Source organism: Apaloderma vittatum, unplaced genomic scaffold (assembly GCF_000703405.1).
Source record: "Apaloderma vittatum isolate BGI_N311 unplaced genomic scaffold, ASM70340v1 scaffold17877, whole genome shotgun sequence".
NCBI lineage: Eukaryota > Metazoa > Chordata > Aves > Trogoniformes > Trogonidae > Apaloderma > Apaloderma vittatum.
The window spans coordinates 1-27,084 of NW_009725898.1; the positions used below are offsets into that span (position 1 = coordinate 1).

The 27,084-nt window shown below is 46.5% G+C and overlaps 1 protein-coding gene across 1 annotated transcript; it reads right to left on the reverse strand.

The window, feature by feature from the left end:
• Positions 1-2,125: 2,125 nt before the first annotated feature.
• NDST2 (N-deacetylase/N-sulfotransferase (heparan glucosaminyl) 2) lies at positions 2,126-26,030 on the reverse strand. The gene is made up of 13 exons (XM_009873095.1): positions 24,789-26,030; positions 17,388-17,475; positions 17,036-17,190; positions 15,332-15,517; positions 14,798-14,926; positions 10,195-10,377; positions 9,284-9,380; positions 7,839-7,962; positions 6,217-6,391; positions 5,830-6,000; positions 4,357-4,466; positions 2,784-2,886; positions 2,126-2,627 (listed from the first exon to the last, which is right to left on the reverse strand). Exons 1-13 carry the CDS (start codon positions 25,779-25,781, stop codon positions 2,502-2,504), a joined length of 2,640 nt encoding a protein of 879 aa, XP_009871397.1. The 5' UTR covers positions 25,782-26,030; the 3' UTR covers positions 2,126-2,501.
• Positions 26,031-27,084: the final 1,054 nt, after the last annotated feature.

Consider the following 27,084-nt stretch of genomic DNA (forward strand, 5'->3'; position numbering starts at 1 on the left):
AAGGGATGCCCAGAAAGAGGGTCGCTTCTGGAACACAGTGCTGTCAGAGGGCATTACCAGATTTCAAAATGACTCTTCAGCAGCTAGTTCAGGTAAGGACAGCCCACATTTGGAGCTCCTTATGGATGTACCACAGTGCAAGGTAAGGCACGAAGTAATTGTGTGACAATCTGTAATGGATTAAGAGCAGTAAGCCGTTTATTGGGGCATCAGTAGTGCTGGTCCTAGGACCAAAGAACGGCTGATCTGCTGCTGCTGTGTATATTGGTGAAGGGCTTGGTGAAGTGAGAGCTGTAAGGCTATTTTATATTGCTGTCACAACCGTCACTACTTAAACAACCTTTTGCTCTCAGTTCCATGTGAGGTTGCTCATTACTGTAGGTCTGCACACCTGGACAGGAGGTGCTAGCAGAGCACTGCTGCAGTGGCAATAGCAGCTGGAAACTGCTGCAGTAGCCAGGGATGGCCCAAAAGTCAGCACTAGTGCAAAACAGTAAGCACGTGTCTCTTTCTTTAACTATAGATGATGTGCTGTGCCAGCTTCTGCCAGCTTCCAGGTGCACTTGCAGAGCAAGAAGCCTTAGAACACTGGTTTGGTGTTGTTATAAAAGCAAATTAAACACCCTTGTCACCCAATATCATCTGTAAAGCCTGGAGTAAGTTTGATTTTGTTTTTCTTATTCTTCTACCAGCTTATGGTCCATGACATCACTCCAAATCATCACAAAGAAGAAAAATAAGTAGTACATTTATTGAATCTCCACTTACTACTACTTCTAGCCTTTTTTCAGACACTTGTGCTCAGCTTTGAGAGCCAAGAATTTCTTCATTATCATTCAATGTGAATGATGCTATACATGAATCCAGTGCAGGAAGATGGGCTCTTCTCTCCAACAGGAGTGAGAGAGGGGGTTCTAGTCTTTCTGTCCTTTTTTTGGCTGCACAAAATAACCCTTTCCAAGGGCACATGAAATAAAATACTATATTGCATACTATATACATTTACATACAACGGTAAATGCACCATTCATTCAGAAATACACAATACCTAAGGCTCAATGGAAAAGCTTGGTTGAAGCAACTTCTCTCTGGATGGGAGAAAAGGAGCTCATGACAGTTCTGGAAGGTTCCATAACCTGTGTTTGTATGGATCCTGCCCCTCTATTCTCTGCGACTGCAGCAATCTCTGAGGACCATCTGTGCCTGGGACGGGGGGAGGAGGAACACGATGGCCCACACAACTGCAGAAGCCCATGGCTCAACAACAGAAAACAGGCAGAACCAGGATGGAGGATTTCCTCTGAGAACAATTATCCACCAACTACAGGAGGAGGCAAAGCACTTAGTGTACTTCCTTGACTATGTGCAGAAGTAGTAAACTAAACAGCCCCTTTGGACAAAGGAAACCACTTCTAACTCCAGACCTTCCCTTTATATCTGAATGATTCTTACTTTTAACTGTTCTTTGCTTTTCTCCTTGCATTGTTTGACTACAAGGGGATTAAAACAGGTGCTAGATATCAGTATATGTGGTAAGGGCCCTGGAGCTGTTGGAAAGAGAAAAGTGTAGCTTTTTTTCTTTTTAAGCCGATCGCACATGGGGAACTGAATTGTTTGCTTTCAGCTACATCAGTCTTTTACAATACCTGAGCTTTGCCTCCCCCAGCTGCTGTGCTGCACTAACACGTCTCCAAAGTGCTCTGAGGGGATGTACTGCTCCTCAGTTCTCTTTCGAAAAATCTAAATTCCCTGCAGAGAACTACTTGCATCGCCACAGATGACAACCTTTTCCCTAGGGTACAGATTCAATTCTGTGTAATAGTAGCTACAGCTTTGCCTTATCTCCTGCTGCCCACTGACCAAAGTCACTGGACACCGCATCACACCAACATGGGTGCAGATAAGTTGAAGCGATCTGCGCTCTGGTACATCTGTCTTCAAGAAGATGCAGTCCCCAACAGCCGCGCACCGTGGCACTGTAAGTCATGATGATGGCCACTGTACTCTGCATGGGAGGAACAAGGTGTTCTTGTACCTTGCTGTTGCCAGACAGACTACTGGGTAAAAACTGGGGTTGACTGGACTAGATTCCCCTTTCATTAAGCTGCTGCTCTTTTCTCAGCAGCATTCTTCTGGGCTCAGAAGGAGTAACACGTTAACCCTCCAGCTAGTGCCTGTTTCATACACCAAGAAGAGTAATTTAAACATAAGGTGTTAGCTGTGCTTTCTCCCTTGCTCAAAGTAGGGCAGGCATTCCAAATCCTTCCTGCAAATTAAAGTCAAAGTGTAACACACCATTAATACTCAAGAATGTGATGTGCGCTCCATGCCCCAAGGCAGTGTCAGAGGCAGCAGCCCTTCCTAACGTGAGGAAAGGCTCCACGTACACATTCTCTGCTCCTGCTTGTTTGTCCAGTTGTTTTGGCGTGACAAGAGATGGCATCGCAACACGCATTGGAGCACCACACATCCCAATGGCACTGGGGGTGAGGGGGTCCCTCTCAGCTCCAGCTGGAGTTCTGCAGTTCCTCTCGAAGCCAGGTTGGAAGGGGCTGCCCAAGTCTGTTCATCAACTTGGATAATTCAATGTTGTGCTCCCGGTAGAAGTCTCTGAGGAACAGCCGTGACTGTGTGGAAAATACAGACTACATTAGCATGAAAAAGGTTACCCCCAACATGCGTTCTATAGGTCATCTGGAACACAGACGGTAGGAAAATCCAGGCTGGTGTGCTGGGATGTTTCTACCTCTCTTGCTGCCAACAGATTTGCGACAGCTACTCACCGAGGAATCCATATCGGGGTATTTTCTTCCTTTACTCTTTCCTAGGCATTTAGTCTTGCCTCCATCTAGCAGCTGGCACCAAAATCCTTTTGCTTCATCAAATCTGAAAAAGACAGTTGTCTTTAAAAGATACAGCCACATGCCCAATTAGCAGCAGCAGAAATTAAGTAATGCCACAGATATTTCCCATTTCAATGCTTTACGACTGGGTTTGTGTTTTATTATTTATTTATTTAGCACGACGACTACTTCAAGAAAACCATTACAAGCAAGACTGTTTCAGCTTTAGGCAAATTTTAGAGGTAGTGCGGTGTTACAGTATTTGTCTGTTAAGCTGAGGGAGTGGCAGGGAGTAATAATATTTTAGTGTATCTAAATTATTTTACATTTTGTTGTTATAGTTGACAAGTAGCAGAGAATCCCCTGACCTTTACGGAGTCAGCGTTTCTTTTCTTACTCAAATACAGGTATAAGGCAACGCTGGGAACCATGTCTGGGTCTGGTCTGTCCCGTCCCTTCAATCGGCCAAAGGTGAGCTTGAACTTTGAGCAAGTACCTCCACCAAACTCTGAGGGAAGGTGACTGATACCATTTGTTACCTGGCCCTGGCTGAAGGGCACCAGCCAGTACCGGGCTGTAAACAGTCCCTTTACCATCACACATGTGCCTCAGCAAGCAAGGCTTTCAGGCAATCCAGCGTCTCTCTAAATCTGCCTTCCCCTGGGGAGCCATATGCCACCCCCCTTGGAGAACCGTTGTAGGAGGAGAACTGAACTGGTGCTCCTCTCTTTACTGTTAAAGGAAAGGGCAATTGCTGAGCCCACACACACCACCCACACCCTCAGCTAGCACAGGCTGTGATAGGAGAAAAAATGTGAAAACGCAGGTTTCAGCTGCAAAGAGCAATATTCAGCATCTCCAATGGGCTTGCAGAGTTTCCACTGAAGGCTGATACAGCCACAGTTCACCTCCAACCAGCACTTACTGTATTCGTAATTCCACTTGCACTTGTGGGCAAGATCACAGTAATGGCTGAGTAACATCCTTCAACTTAGTAGCAGTGAGGTAGTGCCTCTGCCAACACTTGCTCAGATAGCTCTGGACACCTGTCAAGTCCCTGTCTTCTGTAATAACAGGCTTCTTACCTTGAAACTGTGTGATACGTCCCTAATCTCCATCTGGTTGAAGATAGGAGCAGCTTGGCACTTTTTTAATCATACCTCCTCTACTTTCTGTCACATATAGGTATAACACAAAGTATAAGGAGAGCTAATAATTTCAGCACCTTTTCTGACACCAGAAAGACCAAATGAGAATCATTATAATTACTACTGTAAGCAGCTTCATGGTTCTCCATGGCAGTGCCAAAAAAAACCCTCCCCCTATCACTTCTGGAAAGACTCAGCCACGATTCCGGTTTCAGTGTAGCAGCTCATGCTATCGGCACTTAATTTTAGCGTTAGGCATACCTCTGAAACCTTGGCAGGTCCTTTAGTCAGAGGTAAGTGTTCTTCCAATCTTATAAATACCACACTTGGCGAAGAAAGCATCCTTCCCAAAACAGTTTCCCTACCTGAGGGCCTGGGTGTAGTTGAAGAGTGGTGTAACTCCCAAGAACTTCTGGATATTGTCCATCACAGAGGCAGGGTTGTGTCTCAGCTCCTGACCATCCACAATGAGAAGCTGAAAAGACAGCAGCTGCCTCAGCCTGTGACAGCTTGTGCTTAATGACACTCATCAGCCTCCTGGATCCCAAAACGGCCCCAATCTTTGCACGTGTGAGTAAAGGCTGCCAAGGCCTCTTTATTCCAGAGCAACGTGGCAGGGGATGTGGCCCATATTTCACCAGAGACAAGAGAAGTTACAATACGGGCCACAAGTAGCATAAAACCATAGATCTGATGGGCTTGCTTAACAAACTTAATAAACTTACCTTTGGCCAACCCTGTAACTAAGCACTAAGGCCCAGCAGTAGCATGATTTACAGATTGTCTCCAGAAACCTCATGTACTCTTTTTACATGCTAGTAGCCATTGTGCTAAGTATCCTGCTGTAACATATGATTATACTCCTGTTACATGTATGACAGACAATAACAAACAGCTTTTGTGCTGATAAGTTACCTATTCCAAAGGATGGAACAGAGAAAAGGTCACCCGAACTGATGTTTGGGGCAAGGGGGAGACTGACCATAGTAAGTATAGGGATTGTGTATGTGGTTCTATCATTCCTCACAGCAGAAACCTCCAGGAATAGTAAAAGCAATGAGATACAAGCCCAAGAATGTTTTCCCATGTCTGTTTTAGACTTGACAGATCTGTCATGTACGGTTTTAGGCTGCTGCTTTGGCAGAGAATAGGAGGCTAAATGGACATTATACGCCTCTGCTGGATTATGGACTGACTGAGGATCACCCCAGCAGCAGAAAAGAACTTGAAACAACATATCCTGACTTACACTGTATTAGACAGTTCATAAATTGCTTGGGAATTTAGAGACAGCAATGGTCTGTGTTGCCTATTAATACACTTTTTTGCAAATTTATACACAGAATCTGGACATCTCTGCAGTGAAACTTCCCTGCAGCAGACAGCTAAAAGGCTTCACAACACAGGAACTAACAAGTGGCAGAATCCAAGAGCCTCTCTTTAAAGCAATGAAACCACAGCAAGCAGCTGAACGCCTACTGGGCCTGAAGAGGGTCCCTGGGCTGCAGGCTGTCAGGATGAAAGGAAGGGAGCGCTACCGCTGCTGCTCTTGCTGAAGTTCTCAGTATTGCAGAGTGGTCTCTCTCAGGGAGACCACGGTATCCTCCTGCACTCGTATACTTTTACAAATACAATAAAGTGCAAAATCGGAGTATTCAAGCCTGACTTATCAGCTCACAGCAGGAGGAAACAAGTGGTGTCTCTTGTTCCAAAAGACAAGACAGGAGGTGAAATGAAAACAACGGGACAGGAAGCATGTGCCAAGTGTTACAGTTTGTTCTCCCCTCCACTAAATCTGCAACGGGTTCCACAAGAGCACCTCCTGCCAGACCTCCTACCTGCCCAGAGGGGTAGTACGTCAGCCAGCGCTCCAGGTGAGTCGAGTACCAGCCAGGGAGCAGGCAGCGGCTCTGCAGGTTGCGCAGTTCCTGAGGGGCCTGGGATTTCGCAGAGATCACTTGGTAGAAGGTGTAATTGAGTGCCACAGGGTCATTGTGAGCTCGCTGGTGCTTAAAAACACAAGCTGGATTTAGGAGCAGGAACACAAAATTCCACCTTACGCACCCCTCTGCAGGCCCCACTGACTTAGCAAAATGCCCCACCAATGCTTTTGTATGTAACTGTCCACACTACCCAGGCAGCCCGCACTGTGTCCCCTGGACCCTCCGTGGAAATGTATCTGTGGGCTTTCCGCCTCGCCTCACCACACGGTGTGGGGAAGTTACCTGGTACCATGAGTAGGCTCGGTCAGCAGGGTTGATCAGAACAGTAATGATTTTGGCTCGAGGCAGCAGGGCCGCACCACGTCTTGGTACCACCTCCGTGTCAAAGTAATTGGCGCTCTTCTCAAACATGAAGTCTGTGCTGGCATTGGAGGGGATGGGAAAGAATTCCATGTACCTGCCGAACAGACGGGACGCTGGTGAGCAGCACAGCCCAGCAGAGACATGGCACGTGGCAACATGATACCCTTGCTCCCCTTCAACGGACACAGTTCACAGAACAACTGCACCTCCCCAGTAATGCAGTGAATGGGCAAACGGGTGCAGAGCTGGCAGAGGCATGACTTGGAAAGGGGTGGTGGAGCACAACACAGAGAGCTGGAGATGACAAAAGGGCAAGAAAGTATTCTGCTGACAGCGTGTGCCCCAAGTCCTTGGTCAGTGGAAGGGAAAGGCTGAGGGTAGGGTCCTAGCTGCAAGCTCTAGCAAGAGCTACAGGTTTTGTTCATGAGTATGATCAGAATCGGCTGCCAGCCCTGCCACTGACCTATTGTTTAAAGCTGTCTAAATGATTTGTCTCTTCACCCTGCATCTCAGCTATGCACTGAGGTACAAAGAGCTCTGCTCTGCCTCACAAGAACTTGTCAAATTGGTAATGTGGAAACTGTAAGATATGTGAGTAATGGTAGGATAAAGGGTAATGGCAGCAACAGAGCACTGAAAAGCACTGGCAGACTGGTCCCTGCTGAAATTTAAGCTCTACAACAAACTCAAATTCCATGCTAAACACAAAGATTCTCCTCTTGCACATACTACACCCAAATAAAGTTGGATGACTTTTCCAGGGGATACACATGAGAGCCCATGCTTTCTAGACCTGTCTGTCAGCCAGTGCAACTGCTCTGTAGTGCTTGACTCATGCTTCACTCAAGTACCAGCTACCTTCCCATATCTTTTCTGATCATTTAGAGGACTGTTGAAAAGTCAGAAAAAAACCTTGCACAGCTCACTGCCAAAGCAATCCCACAGCAGAAGGCCTTACTGCCACAGCACCATCCCTGAGAGGGATGCGGAGGTTAATGCTTCAAGCAAGAAACACCTTGAAAATTGCCCTGCCTGGAAACATTATCATAATTGCATACTTTTACAGGTAAAGATCAAGGTATGCATGTGGACACTGGAGCCAGCGCAAGGAATGCAGTGACAGCTCTATCTCTGAAGGGCCCAGAACAACAGCAGGGAGGTCATCCTCTCTGTACTATATGCCTGTAACCTGGAAACCATGAAGAACCTTCTAATGAGCACACCACTGCCTGTCTTGCATGTCAAAGAAAAAGAAACCTCATGACAGCAGTTCATTCAAGAAAGACTGAATTTTTAAAGCTATGTCATGCCCACAAGTCTCCCAGTGAACAGGCAGTAAAATCAGGAACTACCTGCCTTGCTCCTGAGCGTAAGTCGCTGGGTTAGCAGGAAAACAGGGAACAGGCGCTGAGCAATAGCTATGAAAACAGCTGTTCAGAAATAGAGAAGCTACCACGGTGGCTGAGGTGGACAGACAGACAGACTCGGGAGAAGACAGCATAGGTGCACTGTATCACGGAAGAACACGTCGAGGTACTTACCAATCGATTCCTTTATGATAGTTTGGTCCATTAAAAAACTGGATCTCCTCGAAGGTGGACGGACTTGGGAAGTTACTGGTGACAGCTGGATGCATGGTCAAGAAGAAGTGCACAGCTGTTGTGCCTGCAACAGGAACCAGTTAACGGGACCTGGGTCACACAGAGTGCTTGGCTGAAGGAAAGGCTTTACCTGTGCTGCAGAGAACAGCTCCCAGCTGGGCACGCTCCCATCACACATGGCAACCCCCCTCTTCGCTCACACAGGCTGGGACAGCAGCGACACCGAGCATTATGGGACTGAACCTGCCTGAGCAGTTCAATCCCATGTTTCAGTTCACGCAGCTGATTTAAGTCACCTCCTTAGCATGACAACTGTCACCCAGGTCGCCTACCCCCACAGCTTTTCTTTGCCTAGTTGGGGGGGATCCTGCAGATTCTGCCACTGTCCTGTGGCAGAACCCACACTTGCCAAAGGGAAAGTGGCCAAGACACTGCAGGACAGCATCAGGTGTTTGGGAAGGAGGTGTGTTGGGGACAACGTTAGTGTCTTTGGATGAGAACTCAATCAGAGATGCCTTCACCTGCTGCAGATATTTTCCCTCTACCCAGTCAAATCTGACGATCCCACTCAGCACAGAGCTGCAGGCCTCCAGCAAGCCAATAAATTAGCCAAGAGAAGGGTTTCCTTACTGTGCCACTGTGAGCAGCCTGGGCCGTCATACAGCAGGGCTCACGCTGCTCACCCCCCCAGCAGAGCTCCCCAGTGACACAGGCAGGAGACAGCAGCTTGGCTCAGAGAAGCTTCCTCCCAAGGCCAGGATCACCATGTGCTGTGTGTGGGTGGCAGCTGCCATTTCACTGCACTACAGAGAAAGCCACAGTTCGAAGATCTGGTTTTGGCTGGGGAGATTTTACTCTCTCTAGCCACAAAGGGCCTCCTCAGTACAGTACGTACAGCCATGTCACCCCAACCACAATGCCACAGCAGTTACGAGGTGGTGACAGAGGTCAGAGAAAAGAGGATCTCGACCTCCCAAAGCCAGTGACATGGAGTGTGCAGTGGGAACCACAGATCTGTTGTAATAAAAGCACTCGGGGACATTCATCGCTAAGTGTGTGCCTTCGGTCCTGCTGACAGTTTATGTCCGTGACATGCCAAAAAAGGTCACAGTTCCTCTGAGCTTACGTGGAAAAATTAAAACACACTCTGCAGGCAGGGCTTTTCTCTGCAAATCAGGACTGAGCCAAGCAAAGTGCCAGGGTGCAAAGTACTGAGAGACTTGCCAAATTTAGGGTAGAACAAATCTGGGATTCTCTGAAACGTCCTCTGCGGCCATTTGGCAGCTTGCACAAAGGGCAGCCATACACAGACCATTCCAGCTCTCCTCTCTGGAGGGACGAGATCAAAGCTGCAAATCTGTTTTTAGATAAAGCATTCACGTTACCAGTTTTCTGAGGTCCCACGATGAGGAACTTGGGGAGTCGATCACACGTTTTCTCTTTGGACCAGATATCCTTGTGCCTCTTATCGTCACAGGGGTTCTGCAGCACAAGTGATGGGATTAAGCATTACTACAGGAGCTAATGGAAAGGGGAGGAAAAGCTGGAAGGCCAGTCCTCTTGGGAAAAGGCTATTAGCATATGAAGAACACTTCACAGCCACACTGCTGCTCTGCCAGGCATGATGAAGAGTTAAGTAAAAGCACGGGGGAACATTTTCAAAAGCTCCAAAGTGACACAGAAGCCAAAGTCCCTCTGAGAGTGTTAACCACAGGCCTTGCCCTGTGTAGCCATGCTGGGCTGGGCCACCATGATAGCACAGCTCAGCAGCTGTGAACTTCTGGCAGACAGACAACTCTATCACCTTCAGTTAATTTCATCTGCTCATTACCGTGCAGCGAGCTGCTGCACTGGGATAAAATGGAATAAGCATGTTTTTATTTAATGAACATGAATTCTGCTGTGTGAAATTACTTTAAGATTAATCACATTAACATGCCTACAAGCTTCTCCAGCACCAAACAGGGTTCTTCCTTGCTCACTTAACATTTCACAGCATCTTGCTCTAATGTAAGCCCCCGCCCTTTAATGACCCAAAATGCCAGCAAGCCTGACCCTCAGTCACTTATGACAGGCATCCCTGTCCCCAAGCTTATGCCGTGACTGTGCCCTACCGCTCCTACTCCCCATCCCTTCCAGCCCGCAATTTGTCACTTGCAGCCTCAAGCCACAAAGGTTAAAGCTGAAAGCTTTATGCATTGCCCCTCTGTGCTCTTGGTCAGCAGTCTTGCCACACTTTAGATGTGGGACATACCTCTTGGAAAACCACTAGGAGCACTTAAAGCTCCCTTCTCACCTGCCACAAGGGATTCTTCTCCTGGGGAAAGATTTCAAAGTACTTTTTTGCAAGTTGGACAGGGGGCAATGTTTGCAGGCGAAGGTTGGTCCAGCACTGCACAAACTTGACCAGGCTCTCAAAAGTGTACAGTCCCAGGCGGTCATTCCCATAGTTGGACAGGTGGGTCATGAAAATGCTGATCTGAAAACAGGAAAGATGTGGGAGAGGGATAAGTCAGGTAACAGTGCTGTTTCCTCAGAGCTCAATTCTACTGTCAGCAGGAGACTGTTCACATCTCAGGCTGCCCTGGGTTGAATATCCAGCTGCCAAGATACAGCACTGCCTTGGATGAAAAATGAAAGAAATGTAGCCCTTGCAAGACAGAAGGAACTCAGGAGAGGAGGGAGACAGACCTCTCAGTAACCCCTGGGATTAGGGGTGAGGGGCCAGTAATAAGCGAGCCCTGCATTCCAGAACAGCTTCAAAATCACATTCAAGTGTCTCTGGGACATTTAGGGGAACAAAGGTTAAGTCAGTGACTCCCTCCTAGTCAAAACCTTGCAAAGCATCTTTAAGGGGAGAACAGGAGCTTCCCTTCCTCTCTCAGAGGCACAACCAGGGCAACCCCTCCAGCTGCGGTGCCGACTACAGCCAGGGAGCAGGGCAGGGAGCAGGGCAGCATGCTGCAGGCCAGGGCACAGCAGCACAAGGGACAGTTTTCACAGGAGCTGTTTTAAGCCTCACAGTCTGTCAGCTTTCATTCCTTCTGAGCTGACATCCCTAGTGTAAAGGATTAACTGGCAATTCACACTTTAAAATACAAACAAGCGTACCTAGGGATCTGAACACAAACTGCAAAGAGACATGGCACTAGGATACTGTCCTAGGAACAGACACTGGCTGATAAGATTTTGGCTTGCAAGAGCCTTCAGCACAGGCAGTCCCTGAAAAATGTGCTGCTAAGCCAGAGGATGTAAACCCTTGGGCAAAGTGACACTGAACACCCGCAGGAGCCCCCTGGCACTCCAATGTTCAGGAGCTGGTGTGCTTGCCAAGGCCTCTCTTCTCTCAGGCAGATACATGTACCTCCTGTCTGTTTTTCAGTATTTTAACTTTTGGGAAAGACTGCAGAAGTCTGCTGTTAGCTTGTCTCTGGTGTGTGGCTTTGACAGGTCACACAGAACCGGGCATCCCAGTGCCGGTAACACAACAGCGCTTTCCTAGACACAAACCACACCACAGCTAGGAGGCAGCAGAACAAAAGCAGAACGCTAAGGCCAATGGAAAGACGACCGTGTGGGTGATGTAGTACTCCCCATCCAGTGACTGTTAGTGCAGGGAGGGGAAGAGACTCCAGTCACAAGTAGGGACACCCATTTCTGCACAGTTCAAGGCTGAATCCTGGTGATGTCACGTCAGGTCAGCAGGTAACAAACAACAGGCTTCCCTGGCAGGGGGTGGGAATGGCTTTCCCACTCACAGTAGGGGCAGAGCCGAAGGGGGAAGGAGGAGACAGATGGTCTTGGGATGAAGACATTTGCTGGCACTCATGAGGCCTGAATTCAGTTTTCTGCCCAGTGTCACCCCAGACTGGTCTCAGTGCAGTAACAGGTACTGACAGACAGTAGTCCTTTGTGCCTGAGCCATCCCCAGGACACTGTGAAATGGATGTAATTCTGTCCATAGAGTGCTCACACCCCAGGGTGTTTGGGCAGGCAACAGAAAACAGTGGTAGGACTCTCGGACACATAGAAAATAAATGGAGTTAAAGATTTATCATGATTGTCTGTGAGTTCTTCTGTTTTCCTACTGAGCGAGGCCCTGCCAGACAGGCTTTTGCACCTACACTTCAAAGAGCAGCATATGCTCGGTGCTGTTGTGTAAAAAGGATGTGCTAAATACACAACACCAAGCAAAAGACAGAAAATCTTCCGTGTAACTGCAGGGTCATGCCACGGAGCACAAAAAGAGACAAAAGAATGTTTCTCATGTTGTGTTTTGCCCATTTCTGAGAGACACCAAAAAGGTGGTGTGACAGCAAAGGGTGTCTCATCCCTTGACTTCCTAGTGAAACATTCAGAGGAAAAGTCAGCTGCACAAAGCATCTGGCTCACTGGCATAAAGCAAGTACGGCAGCAGAGAGAACACAGGTCACCACCTGGGGCCGCTTCAAGATTTCCAGAATAAAAAAAGCCTGCATGTGATGCAGGTTAGCTACTGTGTCTCAAGACTGACTACATTTGGTAAAATTGCTCACATGGGTAATGCTGTCACCTGCAACAGTCCCAAGCAACTGAATTTAGAAGAAGCCAAGCCAAGCCCAACTGACGAGACGTTTCCCTGTACTTCTGAGCGTGCAGTCATGTCCTGTAACACACAGGCACTGTGTAACAAGGCCTGGCAGCCTGCTCTGCCTCGTCACAGCTACTGCTGCCAAAACAGCTCTGAGCACTTCTTCTGACATAAGCTACACTCAAGTCCCATCTCTCCCTCCCTTCTCATCCACACCCAGTGACCCCAGGGACTGGCTTGGTAACGACATCTCCCTCCGCTCTCCCTCCTTCCCACTGCCAGCATGCCATGATCTCCCTTCCTTCATGCTGAGCAAATACAAGGAAAGGTCACCGAGAGTCTATGATAGAGAAAACGGGGGGGTAGGAGCATCCTTGCAGTATGTAACCAGCAGCTGTGGGCACAGCGGTAATCTGCCTGCGCAGCGTGAGCAAAAGTGTTTGTGAGAGGAGATCAGCCTGTCAGCTAAACACCAACAGCTATTTTCCTTCCCGACATCGGCCCTTGTTCACTAGTCAGAAGATCAAACATCTTCTGTTTGCACTGTGGAGCTAATCACACACATACAGGCTTGGAGACTCCTGCATGTGTACATCCACTCAAAGAGAGCTGGAAGCACCAAAAAGGACTGAAAGAGCCTGGTCCAAGCCTGCTACGGATCACTGCTGGGGCTGGGGGCCAGCCAGCTTTCTATCAGGTCCATGAGATGGCTCTATCAGCAAGTGGAGGAACACAAGGGTCTGAGTCACTATGCAAACATGAGCAATGAAGAGGGGCTCAGAGCACAGTACTCTGTTGCTGACAAGAGAGAGAAATGCTCCACTGCCAAAAGGAAGCAAAAGTGTAAACACTGGGAGCATCTGAAGGCGCCTGAAAGAGTTTTAAAAGTCACCGCAAAGAGTCAACAGTAAATCTGGCAAATATGCTCATTCTGTACCAGAGCACAATCTTCCCAAACTTTCTGGATCACAGATCGCTACTAGCTGCTTCGACCATCACATGCTTACCAGCAAATTGTAATGGGTAGCTCTAGAAACTGTGTTCCTACAAATTCCTTGGCACAGCCTTCCAGATCAGCAATGATCTCTGAATTACCAGTCTGGCAACTGGTATTCCAAGAGAAATCTAGAGCTGTTAAGTTTCACAGTGGCTATTCCTGCAGGTATTCTTTAAGTTCTGACAATTACAAAGTGGGACAAGGTGGAATTCACCCAACATATGGGAAGAGAAGCCCAGAAAAGAAAGCAGTTTCTTTCCATCTGACTGATCACTCTATATGTAATGCAAATAGCCTTCTCCTTACTATGTATTTTATTAAGCAGGTAGATTTGGTTGTTGCGTGTAAAGATAATAATTCTGCTTCAGGCAACAGGGACAGAAGGCTGGTTTCTTGTCCATACTCAGGCACTGCTGGAAAAGATCTGTAACGGAGAAGTAAGAAGGTAGAAATTTGGAAGTTGTGAGAAAAGAAGACATCAAACATCATTATATTCAGGAGTGGCTATAGGGGTAGACATTCTAAAATCACTATCTAAAACCTGGCAGACTGATGTCCATTCAGAGGAAGAGAGGACAACAGGCACCAAATAAGCTTTAGTAAGAAACAAATTCAGGTGGGGAATCAAAAAGAGCAGCATGTCTTCCAGCTGCAGTCAACAAAGAGGAATGTGAGGGAATGTGATCTGTAGTTGGAGAGGGCTACGAAGCTTCATCTCCTAATTCTATCCATTCTGAATTTTCTAAATTTTTTTTTATATTTCTAGCTGCCTAGTGTATCTTCCCAGCTTCAGCTGGAAGTGAGAAACTCATGCAATTTGCCATCCAAGACTAAAAAGTGGGAAGAGATTGCAGGGTGTGGAAGGTACTACAGTACTTGATGGAAACATCAAGTATTGAAAGTGAAAAAGTAATACCTGTCTTAAGACCAAGATCTCCCCAAAATGCCTTAGAGCGACAGTTACATCAACAAAAAAACCATGCAGAAATTGTTTCACGTGTATACGCATTGAAAGAAAGGGGAGAATGCTTCATAATGAAGACCCAGAGAAAGCACTTATACTGAACAAAACTCATCAGCAAGCCAGAGGAGAAGCTAACAGGCAGCAGATGTGCATGGAACAGAAGGAGCCAAGGCACATCTCGCTTCTGATTCATGAAGATGCTTCCTTGGCAGCGTGCAAAGCAAAGCAACATTAACTAGCAAGTACTTCCTTGGCCCTCTTTTTCACACCTCCTTAGCATCACACTGGTGATACCCACACCATGAGTCTCCCCTAAGATCTAGTCCTTTCCCACATTGGGCATCGATTTCCCTTTCAGAGGAGCTTACTGGGTTCAGGAGCACCGTCAGGAAGAGTTCACCACCGCGAATGCTCTTGTCCAATTCCTTTGAGCCACCGGGATATTCATTATAGAAGATAGTGTGAGTAAAGAGACCACAGGTCTGTCGAGGCAGAACCTGGCAACATCAGAGAGAAGTAAAGTTAGGTAAGAGGCAGATGCAGCAGAATCTACATGTGAATGTGTCAAAGCAACGCTCTGTGGGTCAACATAAAGAGTATAGGACATAGGTGATGTAGCTTCAGAGGACTCTTGATATTCCTCCCAACCATTTACTCATCACAGTGCAAACAAGTCAGTGGGATCCCAATTTAGTCTTGTTGTGCTTGGTTTCGCTCTCTGCTCAGTACTGACCTCTAAATTGTACTAAGAAACACAGCAACTGGCTTTAGCCAAGTTGTTTTCTCTTTGCTTGACTTAATGATTTTTGGAAACACTGGCGGTATTAACGCCTCTGGTGCAGGTCACTAGGAGACTGTCCCTTGGGCAGGAAAGTGGGCTCTGCTGGCCCAGCTGTGCTCACCATGATTCCATTATGGATGAATCCACGCCGATACCGGGCAGGCCTTAGGTGTGGGTATTCCTCTGTGCTCGTTACTTGGATGCTCCAAACAGATTTCCATGCCTCATAGAGTTGTGTGTGGACAGGATAAACTCCAGAATGATGCGGGGCTACAGCATAGCCCAAGTCTGTGGGAATCCCATGTTCCTGGAAGCGAATTATGCAGCTTAATCATTCAGTATTTCAACTAATATCCTTAACAAAGATCATGTTTAGCAATAGACTCCAAGCTGGAGCAAGGTGAGTGAGTAACATGAAAACTCTGGATTAGGAAACCTAAAATACTACTTGTACTTCTTTTTTTATGCATCTATAGGAATACAAGGGTGATTCTGTATCAACAAGGACATCCCAGCACTAATAACAGCTCCTGTAAGAATGGTCTTGTAGCTTGCAGGTGTGACAAATCAGATTAATTCACAAGCCTCAGGTCAGGTTGCTTGGTTCCTACAAACTTATCAATGCTGTTAAGCGACACATCTCACTCCCACAATGCTGAGATCTGAGTCACTAGAGGAGGAAAACAAAATTTCCTTAACTGATAGAGAGCGAAAGGGAGACAATGACTAGGCACTGCCTTGTCTCTTAGCAATTCAAAGAAAAGCAGACATGAACAAGAGACTGTTGAGGGTACAGGTATGGGGCCTGGAGCTACACTAAAATGACAGGAAATATCTGAATTTCATGGGATTTAATTCCACTATGTGGTTCTGGTAACGATATGAATGATGACAGCTCTGCCCTGGTGGTGTACAATAAAACCAGAGTCCCTAAATGAAGCAGCAACCTTCTCCTTCCATTGCTAGCCTGTTTCACGTTAAATATGTGTAATTGTGTTCTGTGCTTTATCTCTCTTTGCAAAAACCTGCATTGTTACTTAACAAGGAAAAGAAGGAGACTAAATTGTTTCTATAATGCTGCAACTGTGCTCTGAATTCAAGATCATTCCTAATCTGTGCATGTCATGGGAACACAAGACAGCAGCCTGCTATTCCCAAGGGGATTACCATCAAAAGAAGCAAACTAGAGGTGAAAAGGACATTTCTTTTCAGAGAAACATGTATGCTATATTCAACTCTGGGCTGTAACCATCAAACAGACATTGTTCCAGCAATCCATGATGTTTGAGGCTTCCCCTGCCTCTGCCAAAACCCAGGGAATTTCCCTTGGACTTCCTAGATAAGTAACTTCCTTTGGCATTGTCTAGAGAGGCCAGAAGTAGGGCAGTTAGCACACAGCATTTTATACTACCGACCAGTTAACCGCCTTACAAAACCACAGTGAATAAGGATGGAAAAGGAAATGCCTTCTCCTTGCCAGAGTTTGTAGATTAATTGGATTTGGATGGTAACACTACAAGCTCACACCTCAGCGAACAAGAGCCTTGGGATTTGCACCCTGGAACGGTAGCAGAGCTGCCTGGGGCCACACAGGTGCCAGGAAACACTTCCCCCTGCACAGGCAGGCACGAGAACGACGTTTCTTGCCCGAAGACAGCAGGAGCAGTGCACCTATCCAAACTTTCAGAGCTGCCTTTCTTAAATGCAGCCGAGTTATCAGCGTAGTATTAGGTCTCAGTGGGGTCTGAACAGCTATTCCAGGAGAAGAAAGTTTAAAAATTGGTGTTGTAAAGTAAATAAATAAATAAACGATGACACCCCTTACCACAGCAAACTGTTTGTTGAGCTTCATCTGCTCAGCCAGCACAGTGACATTGTGAAATAGATGAGGCTGCATGTGACTCCACATGTGAGGGAACCACCAGAACTCCTTCCTGTGTTTGAGCAGCATGTCGTCTCCTTCATCTTCCTCATCTGTACCTACAGAGAACAGTAAAAGGAGTGCAAAAACAAAAGGCAGAAGAGGGGCTCGATGTTTCAAAGCAGCGGCTAATCCCCTGCAACGCTGACCTGTTCCAGTGGAGGATCATGCTCCCTCTAATGCGTTACATGCACGTGCACACATAAACGTGGGGGTTGTATGTAAGTGCTGGGACAACAGCATGCCAGGGGCTTACCTGTGTGGTAGAATTTCCCTGAGAAGCCCAGGTTGAAGGTGAAATTTGGGACTAAAGTTCTCAGCTTATTCTGGGTGCTCAGTAAAGCCTGTCAGAGTGAAAGAAAAAAGAAATGTTCATACTCGGTTGCCCTGTAATGGTTCTCTGTGCTCTACTGGTGCCCAGTTCAGTCTGAAGACGTGTCACAGGATTTGGGGTTGAAGCACTGTTGCCTGCAGAGTGAAGCAGAGTAACCAAGTGCTCTACATATAGAGTCTTCACTTGAAGTAGTCTTGCTGTACTAAATGATGCCACTTTAAAATCACAGTCAGATGACACTCTCCACTTCAGTATGAAGGATCGTGAGTGTCTGTGCAAAGGCAAAGGGACAATAAATCCCACTTCCAAGCAACAGATCTCTTACTCATTCCAGGTTCAGCCTCAAGGCTCCCTTCTCCTCCCATGACGGCTGGGACTTTGCTATTGAACCTCTGCCATTGCTCTGAGCCTACGCTCAAGAAGAAGGATGGGGGAGCACACAGTGCACAGCTGTAAAGAAGAGAAGTCAGTATTGTGAACAGTAACTAAGTAACCCAAAGGGAGAGGGCTTTTATTTAGCGAGGAAAGGTGGATATGCAGAGTCCTGCCATGGCAGGGAGGTATTCCTGGGAAGGTATTCTTGGGTTGTGCCCCTTGAAAGTCCCAAAACCTTTCCTGCTACAAAGCAAGAAAGTTTCCTGGATTCTGGAAAGAAAACCTGGGGGAGCCGACATTCATACTTGTCACAAGGTTCTCTCTTGTTCACGTGTGCCTGCTTTACGTGTCCAAAGTAACTGCTATAGCCAAGGGGAAGGAGCCTTGTGCCACAAACCCCAAGGTCCAGCAGTGTGCAGATTAAGAGATCAGAAAGCCTTGATGGAAAAAAAACCCCAACACCCAATGTATCAGTATGTCACAAGTAAGATGCAAACTAATTCCAGTCAAATTTCTTCTGCTGGAAAATAATAAAAAGAAGGAAGCCCCAAAATGCATGCTCTGCTGCTACCTGCGTGCTTGGAGGAAAGCGTCACTGGTCCAGCTCTCTATGGGAGAAGTTCTCAAGCAAACAGGGACCTGGCAGGAGGGATGCTGGCAGGTGACAGAGGTAGTCCTCGCCCAGGCAATTACTTAGATTTTATTAGCTTTTCTAAGAAAGCAATGGAGCAGTGGCTGCACCAAGGTGAAGGCGATGACCTTTGAACAGCAGATTTGCAAACAACTTGGCATATAACACTGGGGAAAAAATAGACCTTTAAACCTGTGCAGGAGAGATGGGCAGATCTTTCTGCATCAGCTGCCCTTCCCCAGCCCTGAGGAGCATAAAGGAACATTACAATGCTGCCTTCACGTGGCAAACGCTCCACTCGCCTTGTTTCGGTACGCTGCTCCCTGGGTGCTGCAAGCGCATTCATAAACACAGGCGCTCGCTCAGTTGAGGGACCAGCCCTGACACCTGTCACTTCAGGGTACCCTGACAAATCACCGCTGTCAGTAATACAACAAAACAGTGCTGAGCAAACACCGATTATTGCATTAACCTAAAAATCACGATTTCTGTAATTTACTTTTGTGACCCATTAGCTGCAAATATATCTTGGAGCAAAGAAGTTGAGCGGTTTTATTCCCAAGGCAAGTGGCCCATGACCTCTCCCACACGGCAAGGTGGGAAGACCAGACAGATTACTTCTGCAGTGCTGCAGACACTCTCATTGCTCTCTCTGAGGGAACCAAGCTTTCAGACTTTTCCCCAGAGACACGTTTGATTGCCTGATTCTCCTCCCCACATGCAATGACATTAAATGCAGCCTGTGACATATTTCAAAGATCCCAGCTCCACCATGGCCACATGCCTACCACATTCTTACTCCAGTCCCCACTCAAGAGTAGTATTTTGAGTATTTATGGCACATGACATCTCCAGAATCTATCACCAACATAGGTAGTGTTTTTAAAATGGGATGTGCCAGCAATACTGATAGCCGAAACCTCTGTTGCTGCACGAGATCCAGAAAAGGCAACAAGAGATCAAGCTTCCCTCATGTAACTCCGTAAGACACAGGAACCCATCCCACACATCAGGGACCACAAACTAAGAGCTGTTCCTCACCCTAAAGAGAAGCACTTGTCTGCCCAGAGGGATGACAAAACCACATCAAACTTGGGACCAGCACCTTGAACACATCACCCAGTAACTTAGACAGGGAAGTGTCACTCTTTTCATGTCTCCAGAGTTGTCCCAGGTCTCACCACCTCTCCCTGCTGCCCTCAAAGGCACATCGAGCTCCTCAAGCTTGGGTAGGAGGGTGGTGAGAGGAATGACAGTGGTTAAGAGGCTTAGCTTAGCATTCCTCTGCACTGAGGGAGATTTAAAGCCTGGCTGGGGTTACCATGACGACACATCTGTCTGATGATAATTCCCAAAAAGCCCTGCCCCAGCAGGCAGCAATCCTTTGTGTCCAGGGAGGGACCAGAGGAACTGTTTGGGCCCGAGAAATTCGGAGCCCGTAGAGCCCTGCCTTCCTGGTGCATTTACTGCTCACGGCGTACCATCCTTCTGCTGATGCTGGGTCCTTTTCAAGTCATATCCGTAGGGTGGCACAGCATAGGTTTGAAGAAATATCTTTCCCCTGCACAGGATGAGACGAAGGGGCCAAATAACACATCTGGAAAGTTGTTTCAACAAATTATGCATTTACTGTGCCCTAGCACACTGGTTCAAAGAGGTCTGTGAGCTGTAGTCAGGTGAAATGATAGAGATGTGGGAATGGGCCGGGAAGATGGCACTTCCCTCTGCTCTGACACCTCTGCACTCCGCTTCTCTTTTATAAAGTAGGGTGAACATGATAGTACTAATAATATCTTTCGCATTAATCAGGTGGCATTTCGTCTATACCCATAACGTTCTCTGAGATTCTTAAACGAAAGGCAATCAAGAAATGTGGAACAGGCCATCCATTAAGATCTAAACTAGCTAACCAGATGCTTCATGTGCGTATTTCAGAAATTTAGTTGCTTACATAGCATGGGACAGAGGGCTAGCATTTTAGCTATTCACCCACCTCTAAAAAGCAAAGTTTCTTCCCCTAGAAAACTGTCCCTCTAATGGCTTCAAGCATTTAAATTTTATATTTTTTAACTATCTTCCATTACAAAAATCATTCCAAGTTGCAGCCAAGCCCATTAGCTAGCCAGAAAGGCCCCTTCCCCAATGCAGCTCCCTGCTAGGAGCTCAGCAAGACTCACCCCAGGAAGGAACAGATGGGGTTTCCAAGAGATTCCCATCACTGGCCACCAGAACTCGTAAGCCACATCGAGGTCAGACCTGCTTCACGCTTGTCACAGTCTATCAGAGAGCATCCTCTGCAACTCGTGACCTGTATTTTCAGAGGCCTTTAGTAGTTAATTGGGGCAGCCAAGCTGCAGGCATCTGCATTCCAATGCACATTTCTGGACATGATGCAAAAAAAGTCTAAGCTTCAGTCTGATGATCAATGCACATCACTTTAAAAAAGGCTTTTTTATAATCTTAAATGATGACGAATATTTAGTTCTAAGCAAATGTTGGGGGGGAAAAGTTTAAAATTGTGCCTTGTGTTGCAACGCATTAAAAAACCACTATATAATCTTACTGATGGATCTACGAAGACTTAATAGTCACTACAAGCTCTTGAAGTCATCCAGTGAAAGACAAAAGACTCTCCCAATGGGGTTAAAATTCCAGGAGTGGGGAAGAAATCAGAGCATCCTGACTGTACCCTCTTTAGGACCTAATTCTCTTCTAAGATGACATGGTCTCCTTGGCATTGCAGTCATACAGGGTTAAAGCTTCATACAAGTCTATTTTTTTAGCTATGAAATTTTTAATTTCCAAAAGTGTTTGCAGAGATTTTAGCTATTTCATACAAAATCTAACTATTACCTCCCTTATTTCAGGTCCCTCTAAAAATAGGCAAAAGAAAAAGGGGAAATAAGGTTGAGAGTCAGATGCTAGGAAGAGAAGATATCATGAGTCTAGGAAAACAGTATGTGGACAAATGAAGAGAAACAGATGACAAAAAATTGAGGAAGGAAGCAGAGGGCCTTGACGGCCTCTTCTCAAATGCTCACACAAAGCAGGAAAGTGTTGCAAAAGTACCATCTTCATATGAACTGCCCCTGTGAACATCAGGCATATTCTCAAGACAATCTTCTGCAGCTTCCTCACTGTCCAGAAGTAGCACTGGCATAGCTCAAACCAGCACACCGAAAAGAGAAAGTATCCATGGTACTGGAATTTCTAGCTCCTCTGCAATGGAAATCAGGGAGTAAGAAACTGCTGAGTATTTTCCTTTCAGGTAAGATCATCCTCTGCAGTTTAGAAAGACAAGAGCTGGCTGACAGCCACCCTCACGGGATTCTCTCTCTCTCTTCCACCCTCACCATTCATAAGCCAAAATGAAACAACTGTCCTTGATTTTCACTTAGCTTGCTCTCAGACTTGCTAGCAATGATTGCTCACTACTCATGACCTTGTAGTGATTACCAGCAGAAGAGGCAAAAACTCATCTACTTAATCTTCTTTCCTCATACCTAAAGATGACCAGGAAGGATCATAAAAGCCAGATCCTTTTGCATTAGAAACGGCTCATCTTTGTTGGCGAGTTCCACAGAGGTTTGGTAAATTCTGAAGATTACGACTGTAGAAGAGAGTGGAATAACTGAGAAGAGAAGGGATTCTCCGCGATTTTGTTTTGTTAATTATGTGCAGCTCAAATCTCTGGTAAACTTTACAAAAACGTTTTCTTTTTGCAGCTTCCAACTGTTTAGCTTCAGCTGAGGACTGCAAGCTCCTGCTGCAGCCCTTCAGCAGAAACAGGAACTCAAAGGTTATCATCTTTAAAATAAAAGCAAGCACGAATCCTTTTTCTCTTGTTAAAGAAGCAAGCTATTCAGCTCTCCTTTAAGCACCACAAATAAAAACATTTCTCCTCTCACATATGATGCCTACCATGAGCATGCATTTGATTGAATTATATTCAGCACCTTCTTTTAACAGCCATTTCACGCGGGAAGTTCTCTGAATGTGGACCAGCATATGGCAAACAGGCTCAAGGGGACAGAAGCGCCAATTTTATACCTTCACACAACATCCAATCTTCAAACTGCTACCCTGACCACTGTAATCTAAGCTTTAAGATAAGGAGCTGTGTGTTGAGATAACAGCCCTGAAACAGAGCTTTCATATAAAAGGCCAAAGAAAATGCCAGCTGTTCTGTCACTATTATATCCCCTTCTTTCTCCACAGCGAGAGGCTATCAACAAATCCACGTAGTTACTTCTCGCTTTTAAAAAATAAAAATTCATTAACCTCTCACGGCTCTGCAATCAGAGAGCTTCTTTTAAATGGATAAATCTGGGTTTTATCTGCTTTGCCCGAGATTCTCTGCTTACTGATCACAGATTATTCCTCCATTTCACCCTGTTAAAACCCAAACAAAGCATCTTTTGGAATTATCTTGTCTGGGTTTGTTTTTAACATTGCTAGGGCAGCCTCTGTTTCCAAAAGCTCTAGACACCTATCTCCTGTTTTCTCACACGCGTCTGTAACCTGCACAAACACTGCAGAAGTGAGAATCACTTTGGTTTGGACTAGAGAGTACAGGGTTAGATTATGATTCTTTTTTTAAAAAAAAATCAATCTATCAGAGCACAACAACCTCAAAAGGTGCACTGCAATGAAATGAGGAACATTGCAATGAAATGAGAAAATTTCAGCATTTTTCTTAAGTAAGCCTTACACAGAACTCTTGCATTTTTCTACACCTGCTTGCTTAGAGAGTTATGGATAAAGGTGGCTCTAAAGAATTATTAAAGAACAAAACAAATAAAACAAATAATGGCATAAAATGAGAGCTGCTTCAGGCATGCAGCTTCAAACGAATTGAAAAGATAAAGCTAGCTCTGAACAGAATGCAAAGGTTTGCTTTTCCCCAAGCTACTGTGGATCAGAAGCAGAACTTAAAATTCCAAAGACCTGAAAAAATGAACTGAAAAAATGCCTTGCACAAACGCAAAAAAACACACAGAAAAAGTGGTAAGACTCTCTATTGAGGTGGAAGAGCGCAACAGATGAGGTTCAGTTCAAGTAAAGGGACATGTGCATACAACAGTGCTTTGTTATAAACCAATTTTTTTTTGCCTCAAACATTCTGCGCCCTTGGATGAAAGGTTAAAGGGGGCTTCACTTTGAAGCTCTTTTGGAAACAGGCTAGGATAGCTGCTGTCACAGGCTTATGATCATCACGGCTGGTACCCAGAGAACTCCACTCAGGACCTATCGAAAGGCAAGTGCTAAATGGGAATCCTGAGTGAAAGGCCTGGGGCCTCACACCTCAGGGAACACACTCAGCACAGCTGGAGAAGCAGGCAAAGCACCTGCCTCAATGGCTTCAAACCAGAACTGATGGGGAGGATGCAAAAGCAAGTCCTTGGCTCCACGAGGCACCATATGTACACGTATCGCACACTTGGGAGAATGCTTTATCACATACTTTCAAGGACACAAAGAATTAGATGGGGCACTTAGTTTCTTACCTTCTCCCTGCTTGCTTTTTCCTTTGTCTGTCTTGTTTCCCCCTCCTTCACAAAATCTCTCTGTGCCTTTCCCATACCCTTTCCTAATAGGTCACTCAAGGAACTGCCAAGGAAAGCAAACCACAAAGATGGCATCTCTCCTTCACAATCATGAGGCCACAGAGACGGTTGGTTCTCATGAAGGTTTGGTCTGAGCACACTTCCCTGGTGAATTTTTGGATATTCCCTGACCACGGATGGGAATTGCTGGGAGGGTGTAACAAAGCGCAAGAGGAAAACTCTCTTTTCCCAACTTAGTTTTGTCCTGAAAAACCAGATGGCCAAAGTGGAAACTACAGTAGTTCACACTGCATGGACCAGCCTACAATTTTACAACAGAATACGTAGTATATACATATAATAATAAATAATATAATAAATAGAGTTTTTCTAATCTATTCTAACATAGTTTGCCTTTTCCTTTTCAGAGGTAGAGATTACAGTTACAAATAGGTTAACAGAGGAAATCGGCATATACTTGTTTCCTATGTTAAAGAGGAGACAGGACAGACCACGACAGGCATCCTCCTCTTAAATTCAGAGAGGCCAGCTACAGGTCCCAGAATGAAAAATGCTCCATTTAAACCTGCAGAACTGTTGAGAGCATCACATGCGGTGCCTCAGCATCTTCACAAGCTACCTCTCTGCTGAAGGTGAGAACAACTGCAGCAATCAACTCTTTGACTCAAATTAAACACAACCTCAACCTTCCTTGCATACTACACACATTAGAAATTTGTCTGGGGCATGTAGTTATTCTGAGGATTTTACCTCTACATCAGACACTTTCATGCGAGTCCCCTCTTTTCCCACAAATATATCATCAATGTCAACGAGGATATAGCGATCAAGCGTGAGACAGAGGCGCTTGCCAGTCAAGTAGGCAATGGCATCCACGAAAATGAGTTTGTGCAGCCAGAAATTGAGGTTATTGCCAAAGAGAACCCGCTGGATCCCATCATGCAGACCCAGGTCCTGCACCACGGTGGCATGCAATGCTTTGTGGGTGGCCAGGTGAGGAATGGACTCCGAGGACTTCGTGCTGGCCAACAGCACCGGCTCGTAGGTGCTGTGGTTTGACTGGAACACAGTCCAGTCATCACCAGGCAGGGGACCCTGCTCCACCTCATTAGCTCGGGTGACATAGAGCAGGGGGGCACTAGGGTTGATGTGATAGTCCCGCAGGCCCAGGTTGGAATGTAGGAAAAGGGGGAAACCCTTGAGCTGTGCGCTGAGCAGGCTGTTCTCGTTGGCTTTGAAAAAGCCTATGATCCCCACTCCATACTCTACACAGTATTTATCCAGCAGCTCTCGGTTCCAAGCATCTAGGTTCACATATTTAAGGATGTTCTCATAGATAATAAGAGCATAGCGTCCTCTATCTTTGTCAGTCAGGGTGGGCATATCCCCTTTGCCAGGGGCGATCTCTGTCCTGTATTTAAACCGGCTGGATTCCAGGATGGCCACTATTTCCTGCCCCAGCTGGGAGTAAATGCTTTCCACAAAGACTAGCACCACAGGATCTGTGCGTGAGGTGTCCACAGATTTCGTGAGCCTCCAGCTGGCTTGCGGTGGGATCAAGATACGGTGCTGGTTGCTGCAGTCACTGAAGGGCAGGGGTGGCGGCTCCTTGATTTTGGGACTGTTAGTGACATAGTAAGCCAGGATACACATGGAGATCAGGCTGAAGGCAATGAGCAGCAGGATCAATCTGTGGAGCTCCAGCTGTCGCACGTGCCGCACTACTTTCCAAAACTGAATCATGGTGAGGCGGGCTGCCCACCTCCTCCTCACACTCCACACCCACGTCGCTCTTGAAACCTCCAGTGCCGTCGTGGCAGTACCCAGCAGCAGCTCACAATAAAGAAAGAGCAGCTGCGGAGAGAGGCACAACTAAAGCAAACAGCTACAAGGCTAGACTCCCAGGGATCTGCCATTTATCTCAGGTAACCATGGCCCTCAATTCCCATCGCTCTTCTGCGTGCTTCCTCCTTGTCCTCTCCTCTCACTCAGAGAAGTCTTTTGGAGGAGCGAGGTTTCCTGAATCTCGTCTCCAACAGCAAATCAGTCTGTCATCCTGTGCACAAGCAGCTTCAGCTCAGCCTTCCCAGGTGTCCTGTTTCTCATTTAGCTGTTTCGCATTCACATGATGGCACCTTCTCTTTGCATCCTGCAATTTAAAAAGAAAAAGTCAATTCTCAGTATGGACTCGTGGTATTTAACGCGTTTGAGACGAAATGGCAGGACCAGCAGGTGCTAGGGGGGCAGCATCACTTGCCTGTCAGTAGGCAGACCTGTTCCCTGGGAAGTGACACACACCATTTGTGCGGGCGCTTGGCAGAACAACCGTAGCGGCCTTTAGAAGAAAGGTCCTGCCAGCCCACGGGGACTCAGCATTTGCCCGGGGTGAGATTCTCACATGCTGCAGCCCTCCTCCACTCCTCTTTATGCCACTGAACAGAAAACACGAACCTCTTTTACTCTAGCCTGTACTTCAAAACCAAAAGAGGAGGAGAGAGCCCTCACATTCTCTGTCTTGCCTTGTTCTCATACTTAACGATGATGCGCCCAAGTCCTTGCCAGGGACTTCCTAGGCTCTCAGGATACAGCTGCCGTGAACCCAGCAGGATGCCTTCAATTCCCACCAGCTCTCTCGCGCCAGAGCTCCCGATTTCCATGGTTCTTATTCCTCTCTATGAGGCTGCCTCACTTGTCCTGTGAACTCATATTCTTCCAAGATCCTCAAAACACATTATGGAGCCAGGGGGTACAGGCTGCCCACCTAATTGCTGCCAACTGATTCAGTGGCAGCTGGAGTGGAAATATCTCCTGAAACCTTCCTCACCTTCCCTCATGCCACTGAAGAGCATGAAGACAGTTTTAAATCACCAACAGCACGATGTAAATTTGGATTGGTCTCAAACCTGTGAAAGCTTCTTGTTATGAAGCTCTCTCACCTTCCGCTTTGTGTTTATGACAGCAGACAATTTCACCATATGTTGTTATTTTTCCAGGATAAAGTGCTCAACAAAGCCAACAAACAACAAGCTATCTGAAACATAAACAC

Coding starts and splice junctions, on each gene's coding strand:
- NDST2 (XM_009873095.1), bottom strand. CDS start 25,781: ATGATTCAGTTTTGGAAAGTAGTGCGGCACGTGCGACAGCTGGAGCTC. Junction 14,927..15,331: donor TCATCCATAATGGAATCATG/GTGAGCACAGCT, acceptor TGATGTTGCCAG/GTTCTGCCTCGACAGACCTG. Junction 6,001..6,216: donor GAGCCTACTCATGGTACCAG/GTAACTTCCCCA, acceptor TGTGTTTTTAAG/CACCAGCGAGCTCACAATGA.